The sequence below is a fragment of the Tasmannia lanceolata genome, unplaced genomic scaffold, assembly GCF_043159265.1.
Source record: "Tasmannia lanceolata isolate RefF3 unplaced genomic scaffold, GAP_Taslan_0.1 ptg000037l, whole genome shotgun sequence".
In the NCBI taxonomy this organism is placed as follows: domain Eukaryota; kingdom Viridiplantae; phylum Streptophyta; class Magnoliopsida; order Canellales; family Winteraceae; genus Tasmannia; species Tasmannia lanceolata.
In genome coordinates this window covers 33616307-33636790 of record NW_027518714.1, presented here as the reverse complement: position 1 = coordinate 33636790, position 20484 = coordinate 33616307, and the positions used below count along the sequence as shown (strand labels likewise).

The 20484-nt window shown below is 32.1% G+C and overlaps 1 protein-coding gene across 1 annotated transcript in view; it reads right to left on the bottom strand.

Annotated features, from left to right (window-relative positions):
* Positions 1 to 18374, bottom strand: part of LOC143861405 (uncharacterized) — a 30268-nt gene extending 11894 nt beyond the window's left edge. Inside the window, exon 1 of the mRNA XM_077372330.1 lies at positions 18218 to 18374. Coding sequence (XP_077228445.1) covers positions 18218 to 18374 — 157 coding nt within the window. The remainder of the gene's footprint in view (positions 1 to 18217) is intronic.
* Between the last annotated feature and the right edge of the window lie 2110 nt (positions 18375 to 20484).

Below are 20484 nucleotides of genomic sequence, written 5' to 3'. Positions count from 1 at the left end.
ACATAGTAAACCATAGAGATGGTGTCAAAGAGCTTTTAGCCATGTTGTGGGATAAGAATGAGACGGTATTGAATCTTAGATTTACTTGTTGAATGATGGAGATTGACAAAATAGAAAGTTTCTTATTTTAGAAACTTTGTAAACATCAATCTATTACACTTAGTAAACCCTACAAATGGTGTCAAGGAGAACTGAGCCAAGTTTTGGAATGAGTTAGTGATGGTATTGAATCTTAGATTTAATTGATGACGGATGGGGAGAAAATTAAATGTTTCTTACTTTAAGAACTTTAAAAAAATAACTATCTTTTATACATATGAAACCCTAGAAATTGAGTCAAGGAGATTTTAACCAAGTTTTGAGTTGAGGATGTGATGGTAATGAATCTTAAATTTAGTTGATGAACGATGAAGAATGAAAACATATAAAGTTTGTGATTTTAGAAACTTTATAAAACATTCATCTTTTAGACATAGGAAACCCTATAAATGATGTCAAGGAGTTTTTAGACAAGTTTTAGGTTGAGGATGAGAATTGAACAAACAGAAAGTCTTTTATTTTGGAAACTTTAAAAAACATACATCTTTTAGACATAGAAAACCCTACAGATGCTGTCAAGGAGCATTTATCCAAGTTTTGAGATGAAAGTTTCTTATTTTAGAAACTTTGTAAAACATCAATCTTTTACACTTAGTAAACCTTAGAAATGGTGTTAAGGAGCGCTGAGCCAAGTTTTGGGATGAGTTAGCGATGGTATTGAGTCTTAGATTTAGTTGATGAAGGATGGAGAAAAAATAAAAAGTTTCTTATTTTAGAAACTTTATAAAACATCTATCTTTTAGAGATATGAAACCCTAGAGATTGTGTCAAGGAGCTTTAGCCAAGTTTTGAGATGAGGATGCGGTTGTAATGAATCTTAATTTTAGTTGATGAAGGATAGAGAATGAAAAAATAAAATGTTTCTGATTTTAGAAACTTTAAAAAATATCAATTTTTTAGACATAGGAAACCTTATAGATGGTGTTAAGGAGCTTTTAGCCAAGTTTTAGGATGAGAATGTGAATTGAAAAAACAGAAAGTTTCTATTTTAGAAACATTAGAAAACATACATCTTTTAGAAATAGAAAACCCTAGTGATACTGTCAATGAGCTTTTAGCCAAGTTTTGAGATGATATTGAATCTTAGATTTAGTTGACGCATGATGGAGATTGAAAAAATAGAAAGTTTCTTAATTTTGAAAGTTTATAACATATCCATCGTTTAGACATGGGAAATCCTGGATATAGTGTCAAGGAGCGTTTAGCCAAGTTTTGGGATGAGAATAAGATGAAATTTAGTCTTAGATTTACTTGATGAAAGATTGAGATTGAAGAAATAGAAAGTTTCTTATTTTAGAAACTTTACAAAACATTCATCTTTTGGACATAGAAAACCTAAGAAGATGGTGTCAAGGAGCTTTTAACCAAGTTTTGAGATCAAAATGAGATGATATTGACACTTAGATTTAGGTAACGGAGGAAGGAGATTGAAAAAATAGAAAGTTTCTTAATTTAGAAACTTTCGAAGACATCCATCTTTTAGACGTACGAAACCCTAGAGATGGTGTCAAAGAGCTTTTAGCCAAGTTTTGAGATGAGGATGAGATGAAATTGAATCTTAGATTTAGTTGATTAATGACGGAGATTGAAAAATAGAAAGTTTCTTATTTTTGAAACTTTACAAAACATCCATCTTTTAGACATAGGAAACCCTAGAGATGAAGTCAAGGAGATTTTAGCTAAGTTTTGAGTTGAGAATGAGAGGGTATTGAATCTTAGATTTAGTTGATAAAGAATGAAGATTGAAAAAATAGAAAGTTTCGTATTGTAGAAACTTTATAAAACATCAATCTTTTAGACTTACTAAACCCTAGAGATGTTGTCAAGGGGCTTTTAGATTTATCTTTTATAGTATTGAAACTCTACAGATGACGTCAACGAGCTTTTAGCCACGTTCTGAGATGAGAATGAGGGGGCAATGAATCTTAGATTTAGTTGATAAAAGAGGGAGATTAAAAAAATAGAAAGTTTTTTTGTTTTAGAAACTTTATAAAACATCCACCTTTTAAACATATGAAACCCTATAGATGGTGTCAATGAGCTTTTAGCCATGTATGGGATGATGATAAGAAGATTTTGGTTCTTAGATTTAGGTGATGAAAAATGGAGATTGAAAAAATATAAAGTTTCTTATTTTAGAAACTTTATAAAACATCCACCTTTTAGACATAGGAAATCCTAGAGATGTTGTAAAGGAACTTTGAGCCAAGTTTTGGGATGAGTTAGCGATGGTATTGAATCTTAAATTTAGTTGATGAAGGATGGCGAAAAAATAAAAAGTTACTAATTTTAGAAACTTTATAAAAAATCTATCTTTTAGACATATGAAACCCTAGGAGATAGTGTGAAGGAGCTTTTAGCCAAGTTTTGATCCTAGGATGAGAATGTATTGAATCTTAAATTTTGTTGATGAAGGATGGAGATTAAAAAACAGAAAATTTCTAATCATAGAAACTTTATAAAACATCCATCTTTTAGTCATATGAAACCCTAGAGATGGTGTGAATGAGCTTTTTGCCAAGTTTTGAGAATATGATGAGATGGTATTGAATCTTAGGTTTAGTTGTTGGAGGAGGAGAATGAAAAAATAGTAAGTTTCTTATATTAGAAACTTTATAAAATATCCATCTTTTAGACATATGAGACCCTAAAGATGGTGTCAAAGAGCTTTTAGCCTAGTTTTGGGATGATGATGAGATGGTTTAACATCTTAGATTTTGTTGATTAAGGATGAAGATTGAAAAATAAAAAGTTACTTATTTTAGAAACTTTGTAAAACATCAATTTTTTAGACATAGGAAACCCTAGAAATGGTGTTAAGGTGCTTTTAGCCAAGTTTTGAGATTAGGATGAGCTGGTATTGAATCTTAGAATTAGTTGATAAAGGATTAAGATTGAAAAAACTTTATAAAACATCCATCTTTTAGACATAGAAGACCCTAGAGATGGTGTTAATGTGCTTTTGGCCAAGTTTTAGGATGATGATGAAATCAAATTGAATCTTAGATTTAGTTGATGAAGGATAGAGATTCACAAAATAGAAAGTTTCTTATTTTTGAAACTTTATGAAACATCCATCTTTTATGGTATTGAAACCCTAGAGACGATGTCAACCAGCTTTTAGCCATGTTTTGGGATGGGAATGAGAGGGTATTATTGAATCTTAGATTTAGTGGATGATGGATGGAGATTGAAAAGACAGAAAGTATCTGATTTTTGAAACTTTATAAAATATCAATCTTTTAGACATAGGAAACCCTAGAGATGATGTCAACTAGCTTTTATCCAAGTTTTGGGATGAGAATGAGGGGATTTTGAATCTTAGATTTACTTGATGAATGATGGAGATTGAAAAAATAGAAAGTTTCTTATTTTAGAAACTTCGTAAAACATCAATCATTTACACTTAGTAAACCCTAGAAATGGTGACAAGGAGCTCTGAGCCAAATTTTGGGATGAGTTAGCGATGGTATTGAATCTTAGATTTAGTTGAAGAAGGATGTGGAGAAAAAAAAGTTTCTTATTTTAGGAACTTTGTAAAACATCTATCTTTTAGACATATGAAACCCTAGAGATTGTGTCAAAGAGCTTTTTGCTATGTTTTGAGAAGAGGATGCGATGGTAATAAATCTTAAATTTAGTTGAAGAATGATGGAGAAAGAAAAAACAGAAAGTTTTTTATTTTAGAAACTTTATAAAATATTAATCTTTTAGACATAGGAAACCCTATAGATTGTGTCAAGGTGCTTTTAGCCAAGTTTTAGGTTAAGGATTAGAATTGAAAAAATAGAAAGTTTCTTATTTTAGAAACTTTATAAAACATACATCTTTTAGACATATGAGACCCCAAAGATGGTGTCAAGGAGCTTTAAGCCATGTTTTGGGATGAAAATAAGATGATTTTGAATCTTAAATTTAGTTGATGAAAAATAGAGATTGAAAAAATAGAAAGTTTCTTATTTTAGACATAGGAAACCCTAGAGATGGTGTCAAGGAGCTTTGAGCCAAGTTTTGGGATGAGTTAGCGATGGTATTGAATCTTAAATTTAGTTGATGAAGGATGGCAAAAAAATAAAATGTTTCTTATTTTTGAAACTTTATAAAAAAATCTATCTTTTAGACACATGAAACCCTAGGAGATGGTGTCAATGAGCTTTTAGCCAACTTTTGGGATGATGATGAGATGGTATTGAATCTTAGATTTTATTGATGAAGGATGGAGGTTGAAAAATAGAAAGTTTCTTTACTTTATGAAACATTCATCTTTTAGACATAGGAGACCCTAGAGATAGTGTCAATGTTCTTTTTGCTAAGTTTTGGGATGATGATGAGATGGTATTGAATCTTAGATTTAATTGATGAAAGATAGAGATTGATAAAATAAAAAGTTTCTTATTTTAGAAACTTTATAAAACAACCATCTTGTATGGTATTGAAACCATAGAGATGATGTCAACAAGCGAGCCATGTTTTGGGATGAGAATGATAGGGTATTAAATCTTATATTTAGTGGATGAAGGATGGAGATTGAAAAGAATGAAAGTTTCTCATTTTAGAAACTTTATAAAACATCAATCTTTTAGACATAGGAAACCCTAGAGATGATGCCAACGAGCTTTTAGCAAAGTTTTGGGATGAGAATGAGAGAATAATGAATCTTAGATTTACTTGTTAAATGATGGAGATTGAAAATAGAAAGTTTCTTATTTTAGAAACTTTGTAAAATATCAATCTTTTACACTTAGTAAACCCAAGAAATGGTGTCAAGATGCTTTGAGCCAAGTTTTGGGATGAGTTAGCAATGGTATTGAATCTTTGATTTAGTTGATGAAGCCCTAAAGATTGTGTGAATGAGCTTTTTGGCATGTTTTGAGATGAGGATGCGATGGTAATGAATCTTAAATTTAGTTGATGAAGGATGGAGAAAGAAAAAACAGAAAGTTTCTGATTTTAGAAACTTTATAAAACCTTCATCTTTTAGACATAGGAAACCCTGTAGATGGTGTCAATGAGCTTTTAGCCAAGTTTTAGGTTGAGGATGAGAATTGAAAAAATAGAAAGTTTCTGATTTTAGAAACTTTATAAAACATAAATCTATTAGATATAGAAAACCCTACAGATGCTTTCAAGTAGCTTTTAGCCAAGTTTTGAGATGAGGATGAGATGAATTTGAAACTTAGATTTAGTTGACGCATGATGGAGATTAAAAAAATAAAAAGTTTCTTAATTTATAAACTTTTTCAGACATCCATCTTTTAGACATAGGATACCCTAAAGATAGTGTCAAAGAGCTTTTAGGCAAGTTTTGGGATGAGGATAAGATGAAATTTAATCTTAGATTTAGTTGATGAAAGATGGAGATTGAAGAAATAGAAAGCTTCTTATTTTAGAAACTTTACAAAAGATTCATCTTTTAAACATAGAAAACCCTAGAGATGCTGTCAAGGAGCTTTTAACCAAGTTTTGAAATGAGTATGAGATGATATTGAATCTTAGATATAGTTGACGCATGATGGAAATTGAGAAAATAAAAAGTTTCTTAATTTTGAAACTTTATAAGACACCCATCTTTTAGACATAGAAAATCTTAGAGATAGTGTCTAGGAGGTTTTTGCCAAGTTTTGGGATGGGGATGAGATGAAATTGAATCTTAGATTTAGTTGATTAAGGATGGAGATTGAAAAAATTAAAAGTTTCATATTTTAGAAACTTTATAAAACATCCATCTTTTAGACATAGGAAACCCTAGAGATGATGTCAACAAGCCTTTAGCTAACTTTTGGGATGTGAACGTGTTGGTATTGAATCTTAGATATAGTTGATGAGGGATGGAGATTGAAAAAATATAAAGTTTCTTTTTTTAAAAACTTTATAAATTATCAATCTTTTAGACTTAGTAAACCCAAGAGATGGTGTGAAGGAGCTTTTAGCCAAGTTTTAAGATGATGATGAGATGGTGTTGAATCTTAGATTTAGTGTATGAAGGATGGAGATTGAAAAAATAGAAAGTTTCTTCTTGTAGAATTTTTTTAAAATATCTATCTTTTTGACAATAAAAATCGTAGAGTTAGTGTGAAGGAGCTTTTAGCTAAGTTTTGAGATGAGGATGCGATGGTATTAAATAATAGATTTAGTTGATGAATGATGGGGATTGTAAAAGAAGAAAGTTTCTGAATTTAGAAACTATATAAAACATCCATCTTTTAAACATAGAAAACCCTAGAGATGATGTCAACGAGCTTTTAGCCATGTTTTGAGATGAGGATTAGATGGTATTGAATCTTAGATTTAGTTGATTAAGGATAGTGATTGAAAAAATAGAAAGTTTCTGATTTTAGAATATTTATAAAAAATCAATCTTTTAGACTTAGTAAACCCTAGATATGGTGTGAATGAGCTTTGAGCCAAGTTTTGAGATGATGATGAGAGGGTATTGTATCTTAGATTTAGTTGATTTTTTAGATGATGATGAGAGGATATTGTATCTTAGATTTAGTTGATTAAACTTGGAGATTTAAAAAATAGAAAATTTCTTATTTTAGTAACTTTCTAAAACATCAATCTTTAAGACATAGGGAACCCTAGTGATGGTATCGAGGAGGTTTTTACAATGTTTTGAGATGAGGATGAGATGATATTGAATTTTAGAATTTGTTGATAAAGGATGGAAATTGAGAAATAGAAAGTTTCTTATTTTAGATTTTAGAAACTTTATAAAATATCCATCTTTTAGACATAAGAGACCCTGATAATGCGTCATTGTGTGTTTAGCCATGGTTTAGGAAGAGGATAAGTTGATATTGAATCTTAGATTTAGTTTATAAAGGATGGAGATTGAAAAAATAGAAAGTTTCCTATTTTAGAAACTTTATAAAACAGTAATCTTTTAGACATAGGAATCCCTTGAGATGGTGTCAAGGAGCTTTCAGCCAAATTTTGAGATGAGGATGAGATGATATTAAATCTTAGATTTAGTTGATTAAGGATAGAGATTGAAAAAAATAGAAAGTTTCTTATTTTAGAAACTTTATAAGACATCCATCTTTTAGACAAAAGAAACCCTAGAGATTGTGTCTAAGAGCTTTTAGCCAAATTTTGGGATAAGGATGAGATGAAATTGAATCTTAGATTTAGTTGATGAAGGATGGAGATTGAAAAAATATAAAGTCAGTTAGTTTATAAACTTTATAAAATATCAACCATTTAGACATAGGAAACCCTAGAGAATGTGCGAATGAGCTTTTAGCCAAGTTTTGATAAAATGATGAGATGGTATGGAATCTTAAATTTAGTTGATAAAGGATGAAGATTGAAAAAATAGAAAGTTTCTTATTTTAAAAACTATATAAAACATCCATCTTTTAAACATAGGAGAACCTAGAGATGGTGTTAAGGAGCTTTTAACCATGTTTTGGGATTAGGATGAGATGATATTTAATCTTAGATTTAGTTGATGAAGGATGGACATGGAAAGAATAGAAGTTTATATTAAAAAGTTTATGAAACATCAAACTTTTAGACAAAGGAGACCCTAGAGATGGTGTCAATGAGCTTTTAGTCAAGTTTTGGGGTGATGATGAGAAGGTAATGAATCTTATATTCAGTTGAGGAAGGTGGAGATTGAAAAAATATAAAGTTTCTTATTTTAGGAACTTTATAAAACATACATCCTTCAGACATAGGAAACCCTAGAGATGGTGTCAAGGATCTTTTAACCATGTTTTGGGATGAGAATGAGAGAGTATTGAATCTTACATTTAGTTGATGACGGATAAAGATTGAAAAAATAGAAAGTTCGTTATTTTAGAAACTTTATAAAACAATAATTTTGTAGACTTTATAAACCCTAGATATGGTGTAAAGTTGTTATTACCCAGGTTTTGAAATGCCGATGAGATGATATTAAATCTTAGATTTAGTTGATAAAGGATGGAGATTGAAAAAATAGAAAATTTGTTATTTTACAAACTTTATAAAACATCCATCTTTTAGACATAGGAAACCCTAGAGATGGTGTCAAGGAGCTTTTAGTTAAGTTTTGAGATGATGATGAGATGGTATTAAATCTTAGATTTAGTTGATGAAGGATTGAGATTGAAACAATAGAAAGTTTCTTATTTTAGAAATTTTATAAAATATCATTCTTTTAGACTTATTAAACCCTAGAGAAGGTGTAAGGGAGCTTTTATCCAAGTTTTAAGATGAGGATGAGATGATATTGCATCTTAGATTTAGTTGATGAAGGATGGAGATTGAAAAAATAAGAAGTTTCTTATTTTAAATTTTTTATAAAATGTCTATCTTTTAGACATATAAAAACCTAGTGATAGTGTCAAGGAGCTTTTACCCAAGTTTTGAGATGAGGATGCAATGGTATTGAATCTTAGATTAAGTTGATGAAGGATGGAGATTGTAAAAACATCCATCTTTTAAACACAGGAGACCCTAGAGATGGTGTCAAGGAGCTTTTAGCCAAGTTTTGGGATGACGATGAGATGGTTTCAAATCTTAGGTTTAGTTGATGAATGATGGAGATTAAAAAAATAAAAAGTTTCTTATTTTAGAAAGTTTATAAAACATCCACCTTTTTTACATAGGAGACCCTAGAGATGGTGTCATGGAGCTCTTAGGCAAGTTTGGGATGATGATGAGTTGGTTTTGAATCTTAGATTTAGTTGATGAAGGATGGAGATTGAAAAAATAGAAAGTTTCTTATTTTAGAAACTTTTTAAAACATCAATCTTTTAGACATAAGAAACCCTAGAGATCATGTCAATGAACTTTTAGCCAAGTTTTGAGACTAGGGTGAGATGGTATTGAATCTTAGATTTAGTTGATAAAGGATGGAGATATTAAAAATAGAAAGTTTCTGTTTTTAGAAGCTTTATGAAACATCCATCTTTTAGACATAAAAAATCCTAGAGATGTTGTCAAGGAGCTTTTAGCCAAGTTTTGAGATGGGGATGAGATGGTATTGAATCGTAGATTTAGTTGATGGATGATGGAGATTGAAAACATAGAAAGTTTCTTATTTTAGAAACATTATAAAACATCAATCTTTTAGACTTAATAAACCTTAGAGATGGTGTGAAGGAGCTTTATCCAAGTTTTAAGATGAGGATGAGATAATATTGAATCTTAGATTTAGTTGATGAGGGATGGAGATTGAAAAAATAAAAAGTTTCTTATTTTGGAAATTATTTAGAATATCTATCTTTATGACATATAAAACCCTAGAGATAGTGTGACGGAGCTTTTAGCCAAGTTTTGATATGAGGATGCGATGGTATTGAATCTTGGATTTAATTACTGAATGACGGAGATTGTAAAAAAAAAATTCTCATTTTAGAAACTTTATAAAACATCCATCTTTTAAGCATAAGACACCTTAGATATGGTGTAAATGAGCTTTTAACCATGTTTTGGAATGAGGATAAGATGATATTGAATCTTAGATTTAGTTGACGAATGAAGGAGATCGAAAAAATAAAAAGTTTCTTATTATATAAACTTTATAAAACATCCATCTTTTAGACATAGGAAACCATAGTGATGGTGTAAAAGAGCTTTTAGCCAAGTTTTAAGATGATAATGAGAGGGCTTAGATTTAGTCGGTTAAAGATAAAGATTGAAAAAAAATGTTTCTTACATTAAAAACTTTATAAAACATCCATCTTTTAGACATAAGAAACCCTAGAGATGGAATTAAGGAGCTCTTAGCGAGTTTTGAGATGAGGATGAAATGATATTAAATCTTAGATTTAGTTGATGAAGGATGGAGAATGAAAAAATAGAAAGTTTCTTATTTTAGAAATTTTATAAAACATCAATCTTTTAGACTTAGTAAATCGTAGAGATGGCGTTAATGAGCTTTTAGCTATGTTTTAAGATGAGGATGAGAGGGGATTGAATCTTAGATTTAGTTGATGAAGGATAGAGATTGAAAAATTAGAAAGTCTCTGATTTTAAAAACCTTGTAAAACATCCATCTTTTAGACATAAGAGACCCTAGAGATGGTGTGAAAGAGCTTTTAGCCATATTTTGGGATGAGGATAAGATGATATTGAATCTTAGATTTAGCTGATGAATGATAGAGATTGAAAAAATAGAAAGTTTCTTATTATAGAAACTTTATAAAAAATCCAACTTTTAGATATAAGAAACCCTAGAGATGGTGTGATGAAGGAGCTTTTAACCAAGTTTTGGGATGAGGAAGAGATGGTATTGAATCTTAGATTTAGTTTACGACAGATGGAGATTGAAAAATATAAAGTTTCTTATTTTAGAAACTTTCTAAAAGATCTATCTTATAGACCTAGAAAACCCTATAGATGGTGTCAATGTGCTTTTAGCTAAGTTTTGAGATGGGGATTAGATGGTTTTGTATTTTAGATTTAGTTGATCAATGATTGCGATTGAGAAAATAGAATGTTTCTTATATTAGAAACTTTATAAAACAACACTCTTTTAGACATAGGAAATCCCATATAAACTAAATCTTAGAGATGGTGTCAAGGAGCTTTTAGCTATGTTTTGATATGAGGATGTGATGATATTGAATCTTTGATTTAGTTGATGAAGGTGATTGAAATAATAGAAAAAATTTTATTTCAGAAACTTATAAAATATCCATCTTTTAGACATACGAAACCCTAGAGAAGGTGTCAAGGTGCTCTTAACCAAGTTTTGGGATGAGGATGAGATGGTACTCAATCGTAGATTTAGTTGGTGAAGGATGGAGATTGAAAAATAGAAAGTTTCTTATCTTACAAACTTTATAAAACATCCATCTTTTAGACAAAGAAAACCGTAGCGATGGTGTGAAAGTGCTTTTAGCTAAGTTTTGAGATGAGGATGAGATGATATTGAATCTTTGATTTAGTTGATGAAGGATAGAGATTGAAAAAATAGAAAGTTTCTTATTTTAGAAGCTTATAAAACATCCATCTTTTAGAAAAAGTATAGATGGTGTCAAGGAGATTTTAGCCAAATTTTGGGATGAGAATGAGAGAGTATTGAATTTCAGATTTAGTTGATGACGGATAGCGATTGAAAAATCGAAAGTTTCTTATTTTAGAAACTTTATAAAACATCATTCTTTTAGACATAGGAAACCCTAGAGATGATGTCAACGAGGTTTTAGCCAAGTTTTGGGATTAGAATGACAGAGTACTGAATCAAAGATTTAGTTGATTAAGTATAGAGATTGAAAAATAGAAAGTTTCTTATTTTAGAAACTTTATAAAAATTCATCTTTTAGACATAGGAAATCCTAGAGATGGTGACAAGGAGCTTTTACCCAAGTTTTCAGATAAGGATGAAGTGGTATTTAATCTTAGATTTAGTTGATAAAGGATGATGATGGAAAAAATAGAAAGTCTCTTATTTTAGAAACTTTATAAGACATCCATCTTTTAGACATAGGAAACCCATTAGATTGGGTCAAGGGGCTTTTAGCTCAGTTTTGAGATGAGGATGAGATGGTATTGAATCTTAGATTTAGTTGATAAATGATGAAGATTGAAAAAATAGAAAGTTTCTTATTTTAGAAACTTCATAAAATATCAATCTTTTAGACATAAAAATCCTAGAGATGGAGTCAAGGTGCTTTTAGCGAAGTTTTGGGATGGGATGAGATGGTATTGAATCGTTGATTTAGTTGGTGATGGAAGGGGATTGAAAAATAGAAAGTTTATTTTTTAGAAACTTTATAAAACATCAATCTTTTAGACATGAAACCATAGAGATGATGTCAAGTGGCTTTTAGCCAAGTTTTGGGATGAGGATGAGATGGTATTTAATCGTAGATTTAGTTGGTGAATGATGGATATTGAAAAATAGAAGGTTTCATATTTTAGAAACTTTAAAAAACATCCATCTTTTAGACATAAGAAATCTTAGAGATGGTGTGAAGGAGGTTTTAGCTATGTTTTGAGATGTGAGTGTGATGATATTGAATCTTAGATTTAGTTGATTAAGGAGTGAGATTGAAAAAAAAAGTTTCTTATTTTAAAAACTGTATAAGACATCAATCTTTTAGACATATGAAACCCTACAGATGGTGTGAGGGAGCTTTTAACTAAGTTTTGAGATGTTGATGAGTTGGTATTGAATCTTATATTTAGTTGACAAATGATGAAGATAGAAAAAATAGAAAGTTTCCTAATTTAGAAACTTTATAAATCTTCCCACTTTTAAAGATAGGAGACCCTAGACTCGGTGTGAAGAAGCTTTTAACCATGTTTTGGAAAAATGATGAGATCATACAGAGTCTTAGATTTCGTTGATGAAAGATGAGAATTGAAAAAATAGAAAGTTTCTTCTTTTAGAAACTTTATAAAACATCAGCTTTTAGACATATGAAACCCTAGTGATGATGTCAACGAGCTTTTAACCAAGTTTTGGGATAAGAATGAGAAGATACTGAATCATAGATTTAGTTGATTAAGTTTGGAGATTGAAAAAATAGAAAGTTTCTTATTTTAGAAAATTTATAAAAATCCATCTTTTAGACATAGGAAACCCTAGAGATAGTGTCAATGAGCTATTAACCAAGTTTTGGGATGACGATGAGATGGTAATGAATCTTAGATTTAGTTGACGATGGATGGAGATTGAAAAAATAGAAAGTTTCTTATTTTAGAAACTTTATAAAACGACAATCTTTTAGACATAGGAAACCCCATATCAACTAAATCTCAGAGATGGTGTCAATTAGCTTTTAGCTATGTTTTGAGACGAGGATGAGATGATATTGAATCTTTGATTTAGTTGATGAAGGATGGAGATTGAAATAATAGAAAGTTTCTTATTTTATAAACTTATAAAACATCCATCTTTTAGACAAATGAAACCCTAGAGATGGTGTCAAGGTGCTTTTAGCCAAGTTTTGGGATGATGATGGGATGGAGAGGTAAAAATAGAAAGTTTCTTATTTTAGAAACTTTGTAAAACATCCATCTTTTAGACATTGGAAACCCTACAGATGGGGTCAAAGAGCTTTTAGCTAAGTTTTGAGATGCGGATGAGATGATAGTGAATCTTTGATTTAGTTGATGAAGGGTGGAGATTGAAAAAATAGAAAGTTTTTAATATTTTAGAACCTTATAAAACATCCATCTTTTAGACATATGTGACCCTAAAGACGGTGTCAAGGGGATTTTAGCCAAGTTTTGGGATGAGAATGGGAGAGTATTGAATCTCAGATTTACTTGATGACGGAAGGATATTGAAAAATAGAAAGTTTCTTATTTTAGAAACTTTATAAAACAACCATCATTTAGAGATAGGAAACCCTTGAGATTATGTCAATGAGCTTTTATCCAAGTTTTGGGATAAGAATGAGAGGGTACTGAATCATAAATTTAGTTGATTAACTATAGAGAATGAAAAATAGAAAGTTTCTTATTTTAGAAACTTTATAAAAATCCATCTTTTAGACATAGAAAATCCTAGAGATTGTGACAAGATGCTTTTACCCAAGTTTTGAGATGAGGATGAGATGGCATTGAATCTTAGATTTAGTTGATAAAGTTTAGAGATGGAAAAAATAGAAAGTTTCTTATTTTAGAAACTTTATAAGACATTTATCTTTTAGACATAAGAAACCCTAAAGATGGGGTCGATTAGCTTTTAGCCAAGTTTTGGGGTGAGGATGAGATGTTATTGAATCGTAGATTTAGTTGGTGAATGATGGATATTGAAAAATAGAAAGTTTCATATTTTAGGAACTTTAGAAAACACCATATTTTGTACTTAGGAAACCGTAGAGATGGTGTCAGTGAGGTTTTAGCTAAGTTTTGAGATGCGAATGAGATGATATTGAATATTAGATTTAATTGATTAAGGGGTGAGAATGAAAAAAAAAAGTTTCTTATTTTAGAAGTTGTATAAGACATCAATCTTTTAGACAGAGGAAACCCTACAGATGGTGTGAAGGAGCTTTTAGCTAAGTTTTGAGATGAGGATGAGATGGTATTGAATCTTATATTTAGTTGATTAATGATGAAGATTGAAAAAATAGAAAGTTTCTTATTTTAGAAACTTTATAAAACATCCATCTTTTAGAGATAGGAGACCCTAGACACGGTGTCAATGAGCTTTTAACCCTGTTTTGGATAACGATGAGATGATACTGAATCTTAGATTTAGTTGATGAAGGATGTGAATTGAAAAAATAGAAAGTTTCTACTTTTAGACACTTTATAAAACATCAATCTTTTAGACATAGAAAACTCTAGAGATTATGTCAATGAGCTTTTAGCCAAGTTTTGGGATAAGAATGAGAAGACATTGAATCGTCGATTTAGTTGATTAAGTATGGAGATTGAAAAAATAGAAAGTTTCTTATTTTAGAAAATTTATAAAAATCCATCTTTTAGACATAGGAAACCCTAGAGATGGTGGCTTTTACCCATATTTTGAGATGAGGATGAGATTGTATGAAATTTTAGATGTAGTTGATAAAGGATAGAGATGGAAAAAATAGAAAGTTTCTTATTATAGAAACTTTATAAAACATCCATCTTTTAGACTTATGAAACTTTAGAGATGTTGTCAACGAGCTTTTAGCCAAGTTTTGGGATGAGAATGAGAGGGTATTAAATCTTAGATTTAGTTGATAAAGTATGGGAATTGAAAAAATAGAAAGTTTCTTATTTTAGAAACTTTATAAACATCCTTCTTTTAGACATAGGAGAACCTAGAGACGGTGTCAATGAGCTTTTAGCCGTGTTTTGGGATGAGGATGAGATGATATTGAATCTTAGATTTAGTTGATTAAGGACGGAGATTGAAAGAATAGAAAGTTTCTTATTTTAGAAACTTTGTAAAACATCCATCTTTTAGACATAGGAAATCCTAGAAATGATGTCAACGAGCTTTAAGCCAAGTTTTTGGATGAGAAGTAGAGGTACTGAATCTTAGATTTAGTTGATGAAGGATGGTGATTGAAAAATTAGAAAGTTTCTTATTTTCAAAACTTTTAAAAACCTAAATCTTTTAGACATAAGAAACCCTAGAGATGGTGTTAAGGTACTTTTAGCCAAGTTTCGGGATAACGATGAGATGGTATTGAATAGTAGATTAAGTTGGTGAGGGAAGGAGATTGAAAAATAGAAAGTTCCTGAAATACAAGGTGACAACCCAAGAGGGGGGTGAATTGGCTAATTAAAAATTTGGGGCTTAATTAATTGGATTCCTAAAATCAATTTACCAATTAAGCCTTAACATGTTTAACCCTTGATCAGTTAATAGAAATATTAAGAGTTAGGGTTTGGGTGTTACTTTAAGCATGCATTCACTAACCCTTGTTTGATTAAAACATAGATACAAGTTGGGTTAGAGATTACCAATCACCACAATGTGCAAATGAGAAGGAGAAGAAGAAAGCATCCACAAGGTACAAGATTTATAGTGGTTCGATCACAACTTGACCTAAGCCACTCTTCCAAGTTTTCTTCCTTAGGATTCTTCACTAACCGCTAAGATTCTTCAAAGGGCAAATCTCAAAGCCTTACACCAACTCTTTCTTCAAAGGGATTACACCCTTTTCTGCACGAAGCCTTTCCAAGGACACCTTCCTCGTACACTTGATTTACCTTTCTTTACGGGCCAAATCGGAGACCCTCAAACATAGAATGAAGAAATAAAAAGAAAGAAATTCTCAATGCCTCTTGATAGGTGGATTATAAAGTTGTAAGCTCACAAACTCTCCAAAGAATACATACAAATGTAAAGCCTATGGAGATCCTCTTGATAGAATGTGAAAATACAAATTCCAAGAGGTTTAACCTTTCATATAAAAGTTTTGGCTCAAGAAGATGGGATTTTATCTTGACAAAGGTTATGTAGAAAGGTTTGGATAGTGTATATATAGCCTACAAGGAAATATGACCGTTTGGGGGTAAAACTGTAATTTACAGGGTTGAAAAAGTCAACCTGCGAAAGCCCCAACGGATCTATTTCCCAGTCGCGGTGGTCAACCGAGGCACGGCGGTAGCCCGCCCTTATCGGGCTCTTAATTTGAAATTCAAAATTCATACCGACGCGGTCGACCGGCCCAATGGCGGTCGCCCGGCGAGGGCTTACTGTTTGAATTTAATTTTTGCTCAAAACACTATCGCGGTCGACCGGACCCATGGAGGTCGACCGCCCACACCATATTGGATTGTTTTTGTTTTGAACAAAAATGTATCTGCGGTCGACCGGCCCGATAAATTTAGAGATAACCTGGATTTCCTGGTTCCATCCCGCGGTCGCCTGGCATAGCCCGGTCGACCGGCCTTGAGTGAAATTCCATTTTAACTTTAAAATCCATGGGCTTTTGGGCTATGGTCTTTTGGCTTTAGTCCAAGATTTTCAAACTTATTTTTGAGTGTGTTGATGGTTTTCAAAGAAGTAAAATGTTATGTATAAAAACCATTTTGAAAACCTTTTGAAAGTGCATTTTATATAAAATCAAGAGGACTCCAAATACATTCTAAAAATAAGAACCTTGAGTCTTCTTAGAATGTCTTCGCTCCTTTGCACTTTCTTGGACTTATTCGGCTTGAGTGAACATTTTAACCTTGTCTTGGCTCTTGTGACATCGTCCAATCTTTACTGCATGTTGTGAGGTGCATGAGGTGTCACCAATGACTTGTTCAACTCCAAGCTTCTTCTGGACACTTGCTTAGGAACTTGTGGGATCTTCATGATGAGTTTCTTTACTTGAGCATCTTCAAATGAGGATGACTCCGAAGTAGGTGCAAGCTCTTGGTTCCTTTGATCCTTGATCCACAAGTCTTGTGTTGTGTTGAGTTGTGTAATGGCGATATAGCATATCAAATTCCTGTGTAGAGCACAACATCTCAAAGCAACACATTAATCTGACAATGCGAATCAATATGTGTTTGCTAGTATCAAAACCAGAAGGTAAGGTGAATGATTGAACCCATGCGCACACTTGGGCTTACATTCACCCCCTTTTTTATGATGACAAACAAATTGATTAGGGAGGTAGGAGATATCATGATAATGGATATTAAACATGAATATGATATACACAATGGAGCATAGCTCCTTCTCACTATATACACAAATATAATTAATAACTGTAAAACATATGGTGCAAATACAATTGGACTAACTAATCAATTCCTAAAATTCTCCCCCTTTTGGCAACAGGAAAAAGGTAGGAATAAACAAGTGAAAGTACAAGTGGGGTGTCAAGATGAATAATAGCTTTCTAAGCTATGTACCTTGTATATGATATGTCATTGAAGCACTAAGAATGGTTATCAAAGAGAAAATAAAAGTGAAATGCATGATAAGCCATTTTTTTTATTTTTGTTTTGTTTTTGTGATCAAATGATTTGCAAGTTAAGCATAACAATAGGGGCAGTAAACCATGTGAGCACATCACATTGGTATATATAATCATGAATATATAACCATGGAGTTCTTCCCCTATGAATTTGTCATAGGCCCTAGGTGAAACCTGTGTTAGAGGGCATGACAAGGTACAATGATGCAAGGTGAATGATTTTAAACACTTGGACTTCATTTCCAACTTTTGAAGGTAGATAAGTATCTACCTAAGCAAAGATATGCTCAGATCTATGACTTAATCATTTAAGTTTACAAGTTGTATTTTAATGGGGATTTCTTGTCAAAGGGCAGAGAAGTCTCTTCCTGAGCATCAACATGCTCAGAACTATAACATAACTTTTGAGTTTAAGTTTGTTTGACACTAAATGATTATACATTTGTAAGTGAAAAGCTCCCCCTGATTATGTGCGATTAATCTAAATGTAATTGTCTCTAGTACATAAGCCCATGATTTTTAATCACCTTACCCATTTCAATTTTTACTCTATTTAAATGAGAAGTACACTTTGAATTAGAATGGATGATTATTAGACATAGGATTATAAAGTTGAAACAACTACAGTCTAATAAAAACATGGATACCAAAAGAGTAAACAATAAAATGAGTACATATCTATGGCAACCAAAAGAACTCATGTATATATAAAGATGAGACAGGAATAGATCCCATATACATGAATGAATGATGGAAGAGACACACCCTCTTCACATCATGAACAAAAAATAAAAATATAAAAAGCCCCTTACTGGGCAGATATCCTATACATCCATAATCATGCCTCACAAGGCATACCCATCCACATATCATAAAGCCCATACTGGGCATGTGCAAACCAAAACAAAAGGCCACATCAGGCATAACCATCATCCATGAAGAAAATAAACATAATGTCTGAAAGCCCATACTGAGCGAGAAGAAGGAATCAACAAATATGATCAAGTAGCTAAAAGATGAGATCACCTGCAGCTACTGTCGAGAAGGTGCTGGTCATCTGTCAATCCTGAGGAGGAGGAGGATGATGGTCATGGGGTGGAGACCGGGAGGTGTAGTATCTGGTGGACTGACTCCTCTGATACGCCTGCATTATCTCCCTATGCTGCCTCGCCATAAACTGCATAAGACTCTCATGATCAGAGGCTCTCTGGCTCTCTGCAGTCGTAAAAGCAATGGAGAGTGTATCAAAACCAGTTGTGAGAGTGTCCTTGCCGGTCCTCAAGGATGCAATGTCTCTAGCTAGAGCTTCATATGAGCTAGTGGTGGGAGCTTGGCGCTGCTGAGCCTGTACTTGCGCATGTGTTCTACTCTGCCGCAGCGTCAGGGTCACTCATTCAGCTTCATCCACGGCCTCATCAATATCATCCTGTCCAACCACACTAGGTCCACTTGCTCCAGGTATAGGACTTCTCATAAGGGTAATGGTGGAGTGGTTGAGTGGAGGATCAGGGTTTGTTTAGAAGACTTTTTCTAGATTCATCTTATGAAGCCTTAGGAGTTTAGTAATTTGCATCCCATACGGTAGGCCACCCTGTCCTCTTTTGACTGCCTCATCCATATACCCCAACATGATGAAGCCTAAATGTAATTGGATCTTTTTCATAATGCAATGGATTATGAGGGCTTCAAAGGCCTTCACTGCATCAAAATTTCGTGCTCTAGGGGTGATATTGTATGCTACAACCTTATGAACCACTCTAGCTGCATCATTCATTGTGCTAGCCTTGATGTTTAACTTATCCTTTGGAGGAGCAACACCTAATGTCGCATATACGTCTTCTCTTGAAAAGTGATTTTCTATTTTGTCTTTCCCCCAAAAGAAGATCTTATTTCCTGCATTAAGTATGTCAAGCCAAGCACAGAAAATTTTCAAATTTAACCCAAATTTGTCTTCTTGAAGATGGGTATTCATCACTACTCCTTCATAGGAAATTTTCAAATTGGCATAAAAATACATATTTCAAGATAGACTGCAGCGCTATAGACTAGAAAGAATGACCAACCTTGGAATTCAAAAAGTGATAGAAGATCAAATTTGTTAAAATCTTGAAAAATAACCTTTCGTCCTGAGATGACAACTCGATCTATGAAGGCTTCATAACGTTCCTTGCCTTGTTTACTGAAGAAATGTTTGTTGGGGAACACCTCTTCTTCCGGTTCGGGACGCACCTTTTAGCAAAGTTTTGAATCTTTTAGCAAAGTTTTAGGTTAAGAATGAGACGGTATTCAATCTTAGATTTATTTGTTGAATGATGGATATTGAAAAAATTGAAAGTTTCTTATATTAGAAACTTTGTAAAACATCAATCTTTTACACTTAGTAAACCCTAAAAATGGTGTCAAGGACCACTGAGCCAAGTTTTGGGATGAGTTAGCGATGGTATTGAGTTTTAGATTTAGTTGATGAAGGATGGAGAAAAAATAAAAAGTTTCTTATTTTTGAAACTTTATAAAACATCAATCTTTTAGATATAAGAAACCTTGTAGATGGTGTCAAGGAGCCTTTTGCCAAGTTTTAGGATGAAGATGAGAATTGAAAAAATAGAAAGTTTCCGATTTTAGAAACATTATAAAACATACATCTTTTAGAAGTAGGAAACCCTAGAGATGCTGTCAAGGAGCTTTTAGCCAAGTTTTGGGATAAATGTTTTAATAAAGATGGATATTTTATAAAGTTACTAAAATAACAAACTTTCTATTTTTTCAATCTCCATCCTTCATCAACTAAATCTAAGATTCAATTCCCTCTCATTTTCATCACAAAACTTGGTTAAAAGCTCGTTGACATCATTTCTAGGGTTTCATATGTCTAAAAATTGATATTCTATGAAGTTTCTAAAATAAGAAATTTTCTATATTTTCAATCTCCATCCTTCCTCAACTAAATCTAAGATTCAATATTATCTCATCATCATCCCAAAACATGGCTAAAAGCCCTTTGACACCGTCTCTAAGGTCGCCTATGTCTAAAAGATTATAAAGTTTCTAAAATTTCAATCTCCATCCTTCATCAACTAAA